The sequence below is a fragment of the Artemia franciscana genome, chromosome 3 (genome assembly GCF_032884065.1).
Source record: "Artemia franciscana chromosome 3, ASM3288406v1, whole genome shotgun sequence".
NCBI lineage: Eukaryota > Metazoa > Arthropoda > Branchiopoda > Anostraca > Artemiidae > Artemia > Artemia franciscana.
In genome coordinates this window covers 27,908,810-27,924,809 of record NC_088865.1, presented here as the reverse complement: position 1 = coordinate 27,924,809, position 16,000 = coordinate 27,908,810, and the positions used below count along the sequence as shown (strand labels likewise).

The 16,000-nt window shown below is 35.8% G+C and overlaps 1 protein-coding gene across 1 annotated transcript in view; it reads right to left on the bottom strand.

Annotated features, from left to right (window-relative positions):
* The window catches only part of LOC136025110 (nucleolar protein 14-like), a 147,476-nt gene that overhangs the window by 106,822 nt on the left and 24,654 nt on the right, over positions 1-16,000 (bottom strand). Inside the window, exon 7 of the mRNA XM_065700843.1 lies at positions 5,856-6,056. Coding sequence (XP_065556915.1) covers positions 5,856-6,056 — 201 coding nt within the window. The remainder of the gene's footprint in view (positions 1-5,855; positions 6,057-16,000) is intronic.

The window sequence follows — 16,000 nt, the reverse complement described above, 5'->3', positions numbered from 1 at the left end:
ATTATTTCATCATATACCAATTCAAAAACGAATGCATTCAAGCCGAAGTAGCTGAGTTGGTAAAGCATTATGTTCCAGGTTCCAGGTCCGAGAGGTTCCAGGTTCGAACCTTGGCTTTAGCATTAATATAAAAGAAGAAAAAAACTAAAAAAGGTAAAAACTAAAAAGAAAATACTAAAAAAAATAAAAAAAGGTAAAAAACTAAAAACTAAAAAAGAAAAAGAAACTAAAAAAGGTAAAAACTACAAATAAACTAAAAAGAAAAAAAACTAAAAACTAATAAAAAAAAACTAAAAAAACTAAAAACTGAAAAAGAAAAAAAACTAAAAAAGAAAAAAAACTGAAAAATAAAGGAGAAAAAGAAAACTAAAAACCGGGACAGAGGGAATATAAATGACGACCGGGACACTCAAAGAGAAATTACAGACTGGGACACAAATAACGACCGGGAGATATAAATGACGACCGGGACACTCAAAGATAAATTACAGACCGGGACACCGGGACACAAATGACGACCGGGACACCGGGAATATAAATGACGACCGGGACACTCAAAGAGAAATTACAGACAGGGACACTGGGACACAAATGAAGACCGGGATACTGGGAATATAAATGACGACCGGGACACAGGGACACGACTACAAGGGGGATGCCAGGGGCACAGGAGGACATATAAATGACGACGGGGACACAGGGAATGTTCGATTAGCAATCACCATCAACGAAGCTCAAGGACAATCATTAGAATAATCAGGTATAGATCTTAATACGGAGTGTTTTTCCACGGACAATTTTATGTTGCATGTTCAAGAGTCGGTAAACCTGACAATCTATTTATATGCACAGACAATGGGACATCGAAGAATGTTGTATATTCGCAAGTTTTACGTAGTTAAAAACATATATATATATATATCTTTCTATATTCACAGGTGGAACACAGGGACACAACTACAATGGCGCGTAACTAAAATGGCACGTAACGACTTACGCGCGCGGGGGGGCTTGGGGGGGGGGGCGAAGCGCCCCCACCAACTAGGTGTTGGGGTGGCGCGAAGCGCCACCCCAACAGCTAGTATATATATGAAAATAAGTTGTCTGTGTGTGTGTGTCGAGTGACGTCATGTTTGTGTGTCGACTGACGTCATGTTTGTCGACTGACGTCATTATAAGTATTGAGCTGTATGCGTCATGAAGTTGTTTGTCGGCTGACGTCATGTTTGTCAACTGATGAAATTACATACCGGGACACAAATGACGACCGGGACACAAATGACGACCGGGAGACAAATGACGACCGGGACACAGGGAATATAAATGACGACCGGGAACCTCAAAGAGTAATTACAGACTGGGACACCCGGACACAAATCACGACCGGGACAGAGGGAATATAAATGACGACCGGGACACAGGGACACAACTACAACGGGGACGCCGGGGGCACAGGCGGGATATATAAATGACAACCGGGACACATGGATTGTTCGAATAGAAATTACAGACCGGGACACAAATGACGACCGGGCACCGGGACACAGGGAATATAAATGACGACCGGGACACTCAAAGAGAAATTACATACTGGGACACCGGGACACAAATGACGACCGGGACACAGGGAATATAAATGACGACCGGGACACATCATTAGAATAATGAGGTATTGATCTGAATACGGATTGTTTTTCCCATGGACAATTATATGTTGCATGTTCAATTCAGTGAACCTGACATTCTATTTATATGCACAGACAATGGGACAGCGAAGAATGTTGTATATTCGCATGTTTTACATAGTTAAAAACATATATATATATATATATATATATATATATATATCTATTCACAGGTGGGACACCACCTGTGTTGGGTCACAGGTGGACCCACCAACTAGGTGTTGGGGTGGCGCAAAGCGCCACCCCAACAGCTAGTATATATATATATATATATATATATATATATATATATATATATATATATATATATATATATATATATATATATATATATATATATATATATATATATATATTATACTAGCTGTTGGGGTGGCGTGTAGTATATGTTTTTAACTACGTAAAACATGCGAATATACAACATTCTTCGCTGTCCCATTGTCTGTGCATAGATTGTCAGGTTTACTGACTCTTGAACATGCAACATATAATCGTCCATGGGAAGATCAATCCGTATTCAGATCTATACCTCATTATTCTAATGATGTGTCCCTGTGTCCCGGTCGTCATTTATATTCCCTGTGTCCCGGTCGTCATTTGTGTCCCGGTAACCCAGTTTGTAATTTCTCTTTGAGTGTCCCGGTCGTCATTTATATTCCCTGTGTCCCGCTCGTCGTTTATATATCCCGCCTGTGCCCCCGGCATCCCCGTTGTAGTTGTGTCCCGGTCGTCATTTATATTCCCTGTGTCCCGGTCGTGATTTGTGTCCGGGTGTCCCAGTCTGTAATTTCTCTTTGAGGTTCCCGGTCGTCATTTATATTCCCTGTGTCCCGGTCGTCATTTGTGTCCCGGTGTCCCGATATGTATTTTCTCAGTTGACAAACATGACGTCAGTCGACACACAAACATGACGTCACTCGACAAACACACACACACACACACACACACACACACACACACAGACAACTTATTTTTATATATATAGATAGATATTATTATATTATATATATATATATAAATATATATATATATATATATATATATATATATATATATATATATATATATATATATATATATATATATATATATATATATATATATATATATATATATATATATTATAATTATATATATATATATATATATATATATATATATATATATATATTATAATTATATATATCTATATATATAAAAATAAGTTGTCTGTGTGTGGATCTGTGGATGGATCAGGTGACGTCATGTTTGTTCGCATATGACATCTGAATTATTTCACACTAATACAAAAGAAGAAAAAAACTAAAAAAGGTAAAAACTACAAAAAAAACTAAAAAGAAAAAAAAACTAAAAAAGCTAAAAAACTAAAAAAAACTAAAAAAAGGTAAAAATCTAATAACTAAAAAAAACTGAAAAAAATAAAAAAAAAGGCAAAAACTACAAAAAAAATAAAAACTAATAAAAAAACTAAAAAAGCTAAAAAACTAAAAAAACTAAAAAAAAACTAAAAAAAAGGTAAAAAACTAAAAAAAACTAAAAACTAAAAGAGAAAAAAACTAAAAAAAAGGAAAAAACTGAAAAATAAAAGAGAAAAAGAAAACTAAAAAAAATATGAATAAATATATATAAAAATAAGTTGTTTGTGGGTTATGTCTGTCTGTCTTCTGTCGAGTGACGTCGTGTTTGTCCGCATATGACGTCTGAATTATTTCACACTAATACAAAAGAAGAAAAAAAACTAAAAAAGGTAAAAACTACAAAAAAAACTAAAAAGAAAAAAACTAAAAAAGCTAAAAAACTAAAAAAAACTAAAAAAAGGTAAAAAACTAAAAACTAAAAAAAACTGAAAAAAACTAAAAAAAAGGCAAAAACTAAAAAAAAACTAAAAACTAATAAAAAAACTAAAAAAGCTAAAAAACTAAAAAAACTAAAAAAACTAAAAAAAGGTAAAAAACAAAAAAAAACTAAAAACTAAAAAAGAAAAAACTAAAAAAAAGGAAAAAACTGAAAAATAAGAGAAAAAGAAAACTAAAAAAATATTAATAAATATAAAAAATATAAATATAAATATAATATAAATTAGCAATCAACAAAGCACCCGAAGAAAATACCCTCCTCCTCCGTGGAAAATGAGGCTTTTCAAATTTGAGAATTTTCTTTGAGGTTGTTTTTTTTATTTTCCGTAGGGGGAAGGAATTTTGGTACTTGTGTATTATACGCCAATCTCTCAAGTTTACACTATGCAAAACTCGAGAAAAAAACCGGTTTCTTCTTTAACTTATCTCAGCTTTGCTTGAGACAAGCCAAAGACAAGTGACAAAATATATGGGAAATATATAATTTGGGCTATATATTTGCACACAAGGGGAATGGGTAAACTATTTGGACGGTTTGAAGTAAGAAAACAATTTTTACTTCATAATATGCAGAATAAATGTACCTAACACACTCTGCATGCAGACCCGCTTTACTTTATCCTCCCCCCCTGTCCTAATGTGCAAACATATGGCCAAAATTTGTTTATAAAGTAACGAAGAAAAAGACAAAGAAACCGATTTGTTCTCGAATTTTACACATCGTAAGCTTGAGTGAGTGGCTTATAATACACAAGTCCGGAATTTTTCTTTGAGAGAGAACCGGATTTCCCGGTATTATTGACGAACGACCAGAAATTAAATCTAATTTTTTTTTTCTTTTCAACTGAAAGTAAGGAGCAACACCAAAACTTAAAACGAACAGAAATTATTATGTAAATGAAAGGAGTTGGTCCTTTCACAAGACTTTGCTCTTTAGGCTAAAGTTTCGACTTTTTGTTTAATCCTTTAATAACGATTTCTAAAACACAATGGCCGTTTAATTAGAATAATAAGCTCGCTTTAAAATTCGAAATAAATTTTAATATATATGTATATATCGTTGCAATTGTCCTTTTCAGCCAACCATCTATGACCAAACTAAAGGCAGGTCGTCCCTAGATGATGTGGGATAAGGTCGTATGGAAGCATTTAAAGGAAACTGGAACTTCTTGGGAGGGTGTAAAGAAGAAGATTTAATGGATTGGAATTGAGATGGAGCGTGCGCAGCTATGCTGGCCTCAGAAGGTTTGGTGCTATGGTGAGTTTTAACAGTAGTAATTACAAGACATGGCTTCTTAAAAGGGAGAATCTCTACACCTTCAATCTGTTTGATCATTCCTACCCATGAAAAATTCTCAGGATCTTTTCATTGAACGAAGTTACTAAGGATAGAATTAGAATAAGCTACCGCCAAAAATATGGCAGTGGTATATTATTTAAGAACGCCTAACCTGGTTTGGTAATAATTATAGAAGGCTAAATCCTTTGTTCGTTGGAAAAAGAAGCGGGGAGAGCAAGTAAAGACCTAGAGACGATTGCAGATTTTCTTTACCACGGCTGGAAATGGGATAAATATGGGCTGAATGGGCTGGGATAAATGGGCTGGAAATGGGTTGAACGTAGCTGCACCATGCATCGAAAACCGAGTAGCATGAGGCATAACCATCTGTAAGACCATAGAGCCACTGATACCTGAAGACCTTGGGTACTGAGCAAGGGCGGATCCTGGATTTTTGTTAGGAAGGGGATTTTACCATAAAAAAAACTAAAAATGCATCAAAATTTATTTATATGCATTTCTGTTATGTTTGGACGAGCTAAACAAAAATTTCGGGGGGGAGGAGTTCAAACTCCGTACCCCCCCCCCCCCCTGGACACGACTTTGGTGCTGAGACACAAAAACACGAATACCTTAAAATTTTATTTGTTGATACATACTTTTTTTGCTTAATCATAAAGAAATCTTTGCTTCCAGTATTTTAGGGCTATCGCAAAATATACTAGTACACTGTACATTTTCGCATGTTTTAAATTTTTGATCGAAAATTCGATCGCACTAAAAATTAAAATCACAATTTTGGAGTCCTTTCGAACAGTCTTGTTTTATGAGTATTTTCAAGCTTAAGGAATTCTTTATTTAAAAATGGCAGCCCTAAAAATCTGAATATTTACAGAAACATTTTCTGAACAAAATTGAAATTTTAAGTGCAGTCTCAATTCGCTGAGTTGGTGCGTATGCTTGGACACAATACTGCTTGTTTCAAAACTAACGTTTAAACCTAAGAACTGAAAAATCCAGTCAATTTCTGTATACCTTTAACAACATACGGTACTGACGGGTTTATTTCTTCTTTGCCAGTTTTAACCCGTGTAATGCCTTTTTTTGACGACATTTTGTTCTCTGGTTCATCAGCTTCCGAGACTTCTTCTTCAGACTCTAAATCTGAATACATTTCTCCATTTTCCTCCTCGTCTTCAGCAGACTCGTCAGAAACATCTTCATCATTTTCTGGTCCTGAAATAATAATAAAGAAGAGAATCAACATATTAAATTTTACTGTCTTTAAATTAATTACTATTATTTGTTATAATGTTACTAGGGATTGTTATGTCTTATTATTTATATTATATATTATTTGAGAGGCTCACTTTCAAAAAGATAGATTCCACAGAAAAAAAAAATAAATAAAAAAATAAAATAAGGAACAGCCAAGAAAGCTAACTAAGAAGATATCCACCCTCCGATCACACTAAATCTTAAAGAGGGCACAAACAACTTCTGATTACGAATCCAATGAGACCCCTCCAAAGTTTATATGATCATCCTTTCTTCATGTACCTTATATGCCCCAAGGGCATAACTAAAACTCTTACCTTGAGGGATTAGGGGGGGAGGGGGGATACTCAAAGACATAATTTCTATACCTTTCAATTACGTTGAACAAAATAAATATTTAAAAATTTAGGTTAAATGTGTTTGAAGAAATGGTGGGCGTGGATGCGAACTATTCACCCTCCAATCATTTTCGACTATTAAAAAGGTAACCGGCTCTTTTAATTTCCAATCGAATGAGCTCTTTTCGAAGTATTTACGACAACAAATGGCCATCTCAAAGTTTCTATCAGATGCATTTCGGAGAAATACGAGGTATGGGGTGTGTATACACCCTCCGATCATTCTGAGTCTTAAAAAATGTACTAGAACTTCTGATTATTATTCCAATGAGCCCCTCAAGAATTTATACAATCACCCTTTCTATATGTATCTTATTAACCCCCCCCCCCCCTGGGTGTAACTTACAACCCTTACGCTGAGGGCTCTGGGGGATTATCTTCCTCAAAGACATAATTTCCAGACCTATCAATTACGTTGAACAAAAAGGCTATCTCGAAGTTTTGATTCGATGTGTTTGGAGAATGGTGGACATGGGAGGGGGGTTAGTTACCTTCCAATCGTTTTCGACTATTAAAAACGGCACTAGCCCTTTCAATTTCCAACCAAATGAGCTCTTTTTGAAGTTTCTAAGACAACAAATGGCCGTCTCAAAATTTATATCAGATGTATTTGAGAAAATACAAGGTGTGAGGGGGGGGTATCCACCCTCTAATCACCATGAATATTAAGCAAGGCACTAGAATGGGGATTTCAAAATTTAGATTGGATATGTTTGGGGAATGGTGGGCGTGGGAGGGGGCGAGTTGCCCTCCAATAACTTTTGACTATTAAAAAGAGCATTAGCCCTTTCAATTTCCAATCGAACGGGCTTTTCTGAATTTTCTATGACAACAAATGGCAATCTCAAAATTCTATTAGATACATTTTGGAAAAATACGAGGTGTAGGGGCGGTATCCATCCTCTGCTCACTCTGAATCTTAAAAAAGGCACTAGGACATCTGATTTCCAATCAAATGAGCTCATTCCAGAGTTTTACGATCGCCCTTTCTATACATACCTTATGTGCCCAAGGGCATAACTTACAACCCTTCCCCTGAGGGCTGTGGGGGGGGGGGTGTCATTCTCAAAGACTTAGCTTCCAGACCTTTTAACTACGTTGAACAAAATTATGATTATGATTATGAATATTATGATTATCGGCAATATATTGCTGCTGTTTACAGACGATTTTAGAGGTAGTGAGTAAAACAATTTGAAGGGAAACGATAAGAAAACATACTTGCATGCGAAGCTTTGAAAGGCGCATAGGTCGCCGTTATTTTTGTGTATTTGGATCAAAAGTAATTGTATGCATCGGAGGCTTTCCTAATTTATATGTGCCAAAAATACAATGTCGATATCTATTTCACATAGACCTCAGACGTTGTCTGTTATTACAAACAATAAAATCTCAGATTCTGCTGCAAAATGGTAAAACTGTTTACATGGTTTTTATGCTTGTTATTTCAGGTCTGTGCTTTGCAATGAAACTAATGCTGTGAATTCAGGATATGCAGCTTTGTAATGGGTGGTGTTGGTAGATACCTACAAAATTATCGAACAATTAGGTACGGATGATACCAAATCGAGAGTGAATCAAACGGAGATTTTACGAGGGAGTCAAAGTAATTATGTAAAGCTTATTGCAGATTTAAGGCTGTATTTAACAAAGGGATCTCTAAAAAAATTACAGTCTGCAACTTAACAATGTAGACTTTGGTGTATAGATGATACAACTACATTACATAATTTTCAAATAAGGGCCCAAACCCTGACCGGTCTCCTCCACCTTTAACGTATTAATTATTCCTCCAACCATATACCCGATAGATGGAAACTAGAAAATTCTTATTTACTTTGGCTGATTTTCCAAAAATGACATTATATTCTTTTATTTTGAACTAGCTGTTGGGGTGGTGCTTCGCGCCACCCCAACACCTAGTTGGTGGGGGCGCTCAAAGAGTCTATGCCAAAAAACTTGCTGCTGATAGAGAAAGTAAGAAAAGAAAGCGTAACGAGGAATCACAAGAACAGCAAGAAAACAGGCTTGCAACTGATAGAGAAAGTAAGAAAAGAAAGCGTGCCGAGGAATCACAAGAACAGCAAGAAAACAGGCTTGCGGCTAAAGAACGCAAAACCGCGCAGTTAGATGAAAATCCGCCTGGAAAGCGAGAGTCAAAACATATCATAGACCGACACAGAGGGAATATAAATGACGACCAGGAACCTCAAAGAAAAATTACAGACTGGGACACCCGGACACAAATCACGACCGGGAACATAAATGACGACCGGGACGCAGGGACACAACTACAACGGGGACGCCGGGGGCACAGGCGGGATATATAATTGACGACTGAGACAGAGGGATTGTTTGAATAGAAATTACAGACCGGGACACCGGGACACAAATGACGACCGGGACACTGGGACACAGGGAATATAAATGACGACCGGGACACTCAAAGAGAAAATACAAACTGGGACACCAGGACACAAATGACGGCCGGGACACAGGGAATATAAATGCTATTTATATGCACAGACAATGGGACAGCGAAGAATGTTGTATATTCGCATGTTTTACGTAGTTACAAAAATATATTTATATCTATCTCTATTCACAGGTGGGACACAGGGACACAGCTACAATGGCGCGTAACTAATATGGCGCGTAACGACTTACGCGCGCGGGGGGGCTTGGGGGGGGGGGCGCGAAGCGCCCCACCAACTAGGTGTTGGGGTGGCGCGAAGCGCCACCCCAACAGCTAGTATATATATATATATATGTTTTGAACTACGTAAAACTTGCGAATATACAACATTCTTCGCTGTCCCATTGTCTGTGCATATAAATAGATTGGTTTACCGACTCTTAAACATGCAACATATAATTGTCCATGGGAAAAACAATCCGTATTCAGATCTATACCTCATGATTCTAATGATTGCCTTTGAGCTTTGTTGATGGTGATTGCTAATCGAATATTCCCTGTGTCGCCGTCGTCATTTATATATCCCCCTGTGCCCCCCGGCGTCCCCGTTGTAGTTGTGTCCCTGTGTCCCGGTCGTCATTTATATTTCCTGTGTCCCGGTCGTCATTTGTGTCCCGGTGTCCCAGTCTGTAATTTCTCTTTGAGTGTCCCGGTCGTCATTTATATTCCCTGTGTCCCCGTGTCCCGGTCGTCATTTTTGTCCCGGTGTCCCGGTCTGTATATACATTCGTTTTTGAACTTATTTATATATATATATATATATATATATAGATCTCACAACGATCCAATTTAAACTCGTGTCCCGGTGTCCCGGTCTGTATATACATTCGTTTTTGAATTGGTCTTTTTTTTTAGTTTTTAGTTTTTTACCTTTTTTTAGTTTTTTTTAGTTATACCTCGTGATTCTAATGATTGCCCTTGAGCTTTGTTGATGGTGATTGCTAATCGAACATTCCCTGTGTCCCCGTCGTCATTTATAATGACGCCCCCCGGCGTCATTATTGTAGTTGTGTCCCTGTGTCTCGTCATTATATTCCCTGGTCGTCATTTGTGTCCCGGTCTGTATATACATTCGTTTTTGAATTGGTTACCTTTTTAGTTTTTTTTTTATTTTTATTTTTATTTTTTTTAGTTTTATTTTTCACCTTTATTTTTCAGTTTTTTTCCTTTTTTATTTTTTTTTTATTAGTTTTTAGTTTTTTTTTTCTTTTTAGTTTTTTTTTGTAGTTTTTACCTTTTTTTAGTTTTTTTAAGTTTTTAGTTTTTTCTTTTTAGTTTTTTTGTAGTTTTTACCTAGCCAAGGTTCGAACCTGCAATCTCTCGGACCTAGAACCTGGAACATAACGCGTTACCAACTCAGCTACTTCGGGCTTGAATACATTCGTTTTTGAATTGGTACATGATGAAATAATTCAGACGTCATATGCGGACAGACAGACAGACAGACACAACACAAAAACAACTTATTTTTATATAGATAGATATAATGAAACATCTTAACTCTAATTTGAGAATCCAGAATAAAGTAACGAAATAAAAATCGTCACACTTTAATTCAACGAAAGCAGCCTACACAATTTTTTTTCTTTTTTTTAAGCTAGACTCTATTATTTTAAATGCGCTAATTGTAAATATGAATTAGTAAACATATGAACAAACAGAAGCCAAATAGATTAACTCCGTAAGACAAATAACTGCGAGAGAGAAAGATATTAAAGAGTTGATTAGATAGTAGAAGAGCGTCCGAAAAAAAAAATTTAACATTTTTTTTTTTTTTTTTTTAAGATGGAGGTTCACATGCTCAAGTATAGAGAAACGAGATTTTTGTGCTGAGCTGGTCAAACTTTTAACTAAAAATATTATTTCATATTTATTTTGGTGATTCTCAGGTTTGGTCATTTTTTACAAGTTGTCTCATACCCAATACATGAAATAAAAGTGAAATAAAAGGAAAATAAATAACTGACAAAATTAAAAAAAAAGTGAAAAACAAAATCAGAATAATTAAAGTGAGTGAAAAAATGAAAGATAAATATGCAGACATTTCACTCGAGACCTCCGTTCGACCGTCCCCACAGCAAAAAAAGTAAATAGAGAGTAAAAAATATACGGATATAAGGCCCAGTGACAAAATAAATGACGAAACAAACCTAAAGAATAAGGACTAAATTAGAAGATCCCTCTTGAAGTAACGGTGAAAGAACAACTAAATAAAACCATCAATCATTAAAAGAAACCTAGGAAATCATTTTGTATAAATGACCCATAAATATGACATAGAGGTTTACATTCTTTTAAAGTTCTTCCTACTTTATCACAAAAATTTGGAATAAAGGGTATAAAAAAATTAGGTTTTCTTATCACCTATCAATGAGGTGCTTTTAATTGAGGACTGAGGTTCTAATTTATCTTTTTTTGCCTTTCTGACCCATTTTCCTATAATAGATTTCCACAAATTAATGGAATATCTATTACAAAATAAAAAGTCCTTGCGACAGTTCAGTTCTTGGACTATGTGAGCTTCAGAGCATATTTTTAGCACTTGACCTACTAAGAATATAACACCTCCTCGAGGGTGGTTGGAAGAAAAATGCAAATACCTATCGATATGCTTAGGCTTTCTATAAATCAAACCCTCAAGGCTGAGAGGCTTTTTGAGAACTATAAATGTCTAGAAAAAGGTCATGATTATCTTAGCTCTAAGGTGAACTGAAGATTAGAAACAAACATATTGATATGTATAAAAAAATGTTAAGCAATGTTTCTCAATACTCCCACACAGAAATAGCGTTTTGTTAAACTAGAAATGCAAAATTGCTATTCAAAGAAAACTAAAAGATAATATCGACCAAAAGGACTACAAGACGTTAAATAGCGAAACCGTCTTGTCCACACTTACAATAATTTTTCTTTATATTTCCTGTATAATAACCAATTTGTCACCCTAACAATAAGTCTACTAATTGGGACAAGCCTTTTACCTTTTTTGGTCACTTTTTATATGGAATTTATTGTGACTGCTGCTTTGAAAAGTTTCCTCTGAAGCACCGTTTCTAGGGTTGGTTTGTGGATGACGTTATTCCTCTATGGGAAAAAGGAGAGATGTCACTTAACACCTTTTTGATGCATCTTAGTAAGTTTATTTTTAATTTTCAGTTCATCTTAGAGCTAGAAGGTGATCATGGTCTATCCTTTCTAGACATTCAAAAAGCCTCTCAGCCTTGAGTGTTCGAAATATACGAGGCCTACGCATAACGATAGGTACTTGCAATCCATTATAAAAAGGGGTCTAGAAAGGCAAACAAAAAAGATAAATTAGCACCTCAATCCTCAACTGAAAGCACCTCATTGATGGGCGATAAGAAGAATTTCATCATTTTACCCTGTATTCCAAAACTGAATGATAAAATAGAAAGAATTTCTATTAAAAAAAACAAAAAAAAAACATAACCTTAATGTCACATCAAGGGTCTAAAGAATGTACAGAGCTTCTTCAACTGCAGAAAGAATAAAACTAACCCCATTTTGGGTAGTGGTTTGTGTAAAATCACATGTTCTGTGGTTGTTTCTATATAGGGACGACCCACCAACAATTAGGAGATGTCGGAAACCACGTCTTGATTGGCCGTGGAGCCTTTCGAGGGGGGACAAGAATATTGTATTTTCAACCTGTGTTTATTGGTGAATAAAACCCTGAACTCTGAATAGAAAACCCACGCAGCTACGCCAAAGCCTTGTGAATTTTTATTTTGCCTAGACTCAACATGTTTATAATAATCCTCATCGTTTCATTTTATTTGATAAAACTTGCATTGATGCCCCAATTGTAGATCTCAGACAAGTTTTCAAGGAGGCAGTTAACATCAAGAAACATATACACAAAAAAGTCGCCCCTAATATGTGTGAAACTTTTCTAAGCCCCATTCATAAAGAATTTACAGATTCCAATCCTTCATATAATTAATTTAAAAACTTTTTCCACAGACAAGTTCTTCAAAGAAAAGTAAAGACGAGCAAAAATTAAAATGAGTGGGGCTGATGACCCCTATGCCTTCTTAAGGCTGGGACACAATTCGTGCTTTAGTGAAAAACTTTACAAAAACAAATGGTCGTGGATTTGTCAGTTAAATAGACATGTACAGACATTTCTTCGTTGAGGTTTTGATAATTTTTCATTTATGAAAGTAAGAAAGGGGAAATATTTTAAACGTATTTTGTTTTCAGTAAAGCACAGTGTGTTCTGGTCTTGAGAAGGCATAGGGGTATCAGCCCTACTCATTTTAATTTTTGCTCGTTTTGAGTTTGACTAGGCTATTTATTATAATTTCTGTTCCTTTTGAGTTTCATTTATTTATTGATAGTGATTTGTGGTAGTTTTACGCTTGGAAGATTATTTGACTTTATTTTTGCTCGTTCTAGGCTTAATGGAGCTCTTTACTTTTCTTTGAGAAACCTGTCTCGCGGGAAAAGTTTTTTAAATTAATTTCTTTTCGTTTTTTATTGACATATCCTTTTTATGGAAAAAAGGAAATTTGTAAATCTTTTCAGTTTTCTTATTTAAGAATCCATAGTATGGATTGCTATTTGTATGTTGGGGAAACTTTTTCAACAATGTTTAATTCTGAAAAAAAACAACAATTTTATCAATTTAATTTTATAACTTCTGAAGTTGATCTAAAAAATAAAACTCAATAATATTCCCAAAAGATAATATCTAAGCTCTTTGACAACCTGGATACACTTACACTCTTTTTATTTACTTAAATTGTAAGAGAAGAAGTAGTAATAGTAGTATCCCCAAAAGTTTTTACTTAATGCCCCCAGTTGTTCTCGATATATTGCTGAGGTGTCTTATTTTCAACCATTTAACACAATGCCTTTTGATTTATTTTAAAGCAACATTTAGTTTTAAAGCATAATGGGGCAATTGCATAATTGTGGAGGGTTGACATGCCTAATATCTCTACAGATATAATTGATGAACCGTTCTACTATGCTGAACAAAATGGTTGTCCCGAAATTTCGAATGGATGTCTTTGGAAAATGAATGGCCTTGAAAGAAGGCCTGCTTGCCCTCTAATCTCTTGCTACTCTTAAAAAGGGCACCAGACTGTCACGCCGTAATTGGAGAGCGAGGGGGAGGACTATCTCCTTCATATATTTAGTAAGAACATTTTAAACAAGTAACAACAAATTGAAAATATTTTAGATGTATTTTCTTTTCTGTAAACTGCAAATTATGCTCTCGTCTTGAGAAGGCGGGAGGTTGTCAGCCCAACTCATGGAAATTTTTGCTCGTTTTTAGCTTGACTCGGTTATTTATTGAATGATATAAATAAACAAAATACGCTTAAAATGTTTTAACTTTTTAACTTTAGTAAATTAAAGATTATTAGAGCTTTGAGGAATATATATCAGTATATGTATACTAAACTGACAACCCACAGCCAAACCCACAGGAATTTAAAAGGGCACTAGCCCTTTTAATTTCCAATCAAATAAGCATTTTTCGAAGTTTCTATGACAACAAATGGCCATGTCAAAACTTATATCAGATGCATTATGGAAAAATACAAGGTTTGGGGGTGGGGTTATCCAACCTCCTATCACTCTGAGTCTTAAAAAGAGCACTAGAACTTCTGATAACAAATCCTGAGATATTGAGAGCTGTGGTCCTGAGATTTGATATTGTCCTGAGAGCTGTGGGGCGGGGGGGGGGCTGCCATCCTCGGAGACATAATTTCTGGACCTTCCAATTACGTTGAACAAAATAGCTATCTCAAAGTATTATTGGATGTGTTTGGGGAAATTGTGGGCGCGGGAGGGGGGTAGTAGCCCTCCAATCACTTTCGTCTATTAAAAAGGGCACTGGTTCTTTCCATTTCGAATCGGTTGAGTTGTTTTCGAAGGTTCTACGACAATAAATGGCCATCTTAAAATTAAAATCAGATACATTTTGGTAATAGACGAGGTGTGGGGGGGAGATCCATCCTCCGATCACTCTATATCTTAAAAAGGGCACTAGAACTTCTGATTATCGATGCAATATGCCCCCTCCAAAGATTATATGATCACCATTTCTATATATACCTTATATACCCCCAGGGCATAACTTACAATCCTTGCCCTGAGGGCTGTTTGGGGATTATCGTCCTCAAAGCCATAACTTCCGGACCTTTCAATTACATTGAACAAAATGGCTATCTCAAAATTTTGATTGAATGTGTTTGGAGAAATGGTGGGCTTGGAAGGGGGGTTTGTTGCCCTTCAATCACTTTTGATTGACTATTAAAAAGGGCACTACTCCTTTCAATTTTCAATCGAATGAGCTCTTCTCGAAGTTGTTACGACAACAAATGGCCATCTCAAAATTTCTATCAGATGCATTTCGGGAAAATATGAGGTGTGTGTGGGGGGAGGGGGGCCCACCCTCCGATCACTCTGAATCTCAAAAAGGACACTGAAACTTCTGCTTATCAATCCAATAGGCCCCCCTCCAAAGCTAATACGATCACCCTTTCTATATAAACGTTTGATGCCCCAAGGGCATAACTTAGTCCTTGTCCTGAGGGCTGTGGCGGGTTGTCATCCTCAAAGACATAATTTCCGAACCTTTCAATTACATTGAACAAAATGGCTATCTCGAATATTTGATCAAATGTGTTGGAAGAAATGGCGGGCGCTCCCTCCAATCACTTTGGACTATTAAATAGTGCATTAGCCCTTTCAATTTCCAATCGAATGAGTCCTTTTCGAAGTTTCTACTACAACTCAATTGATACAAAGTGCCCTGGTCTAAACAAACAACATATCGTGCCCACATCGCTCTTTACTTAGGCAACGCTATTGCACTACCTATGATTTTTATTTATAAATTGCTATTTCACAAGAGATTTCTGATGAAACCATACCTGATAAGGGATTAGCGTCCAAAAAATCTTTACACAAAATGACTTCCCAAGTTTAAATATCCATTCAATGTTTGAAGCTTTATTTAGTTGTCCTTTCACCGTTACTTCGAGAAGGCC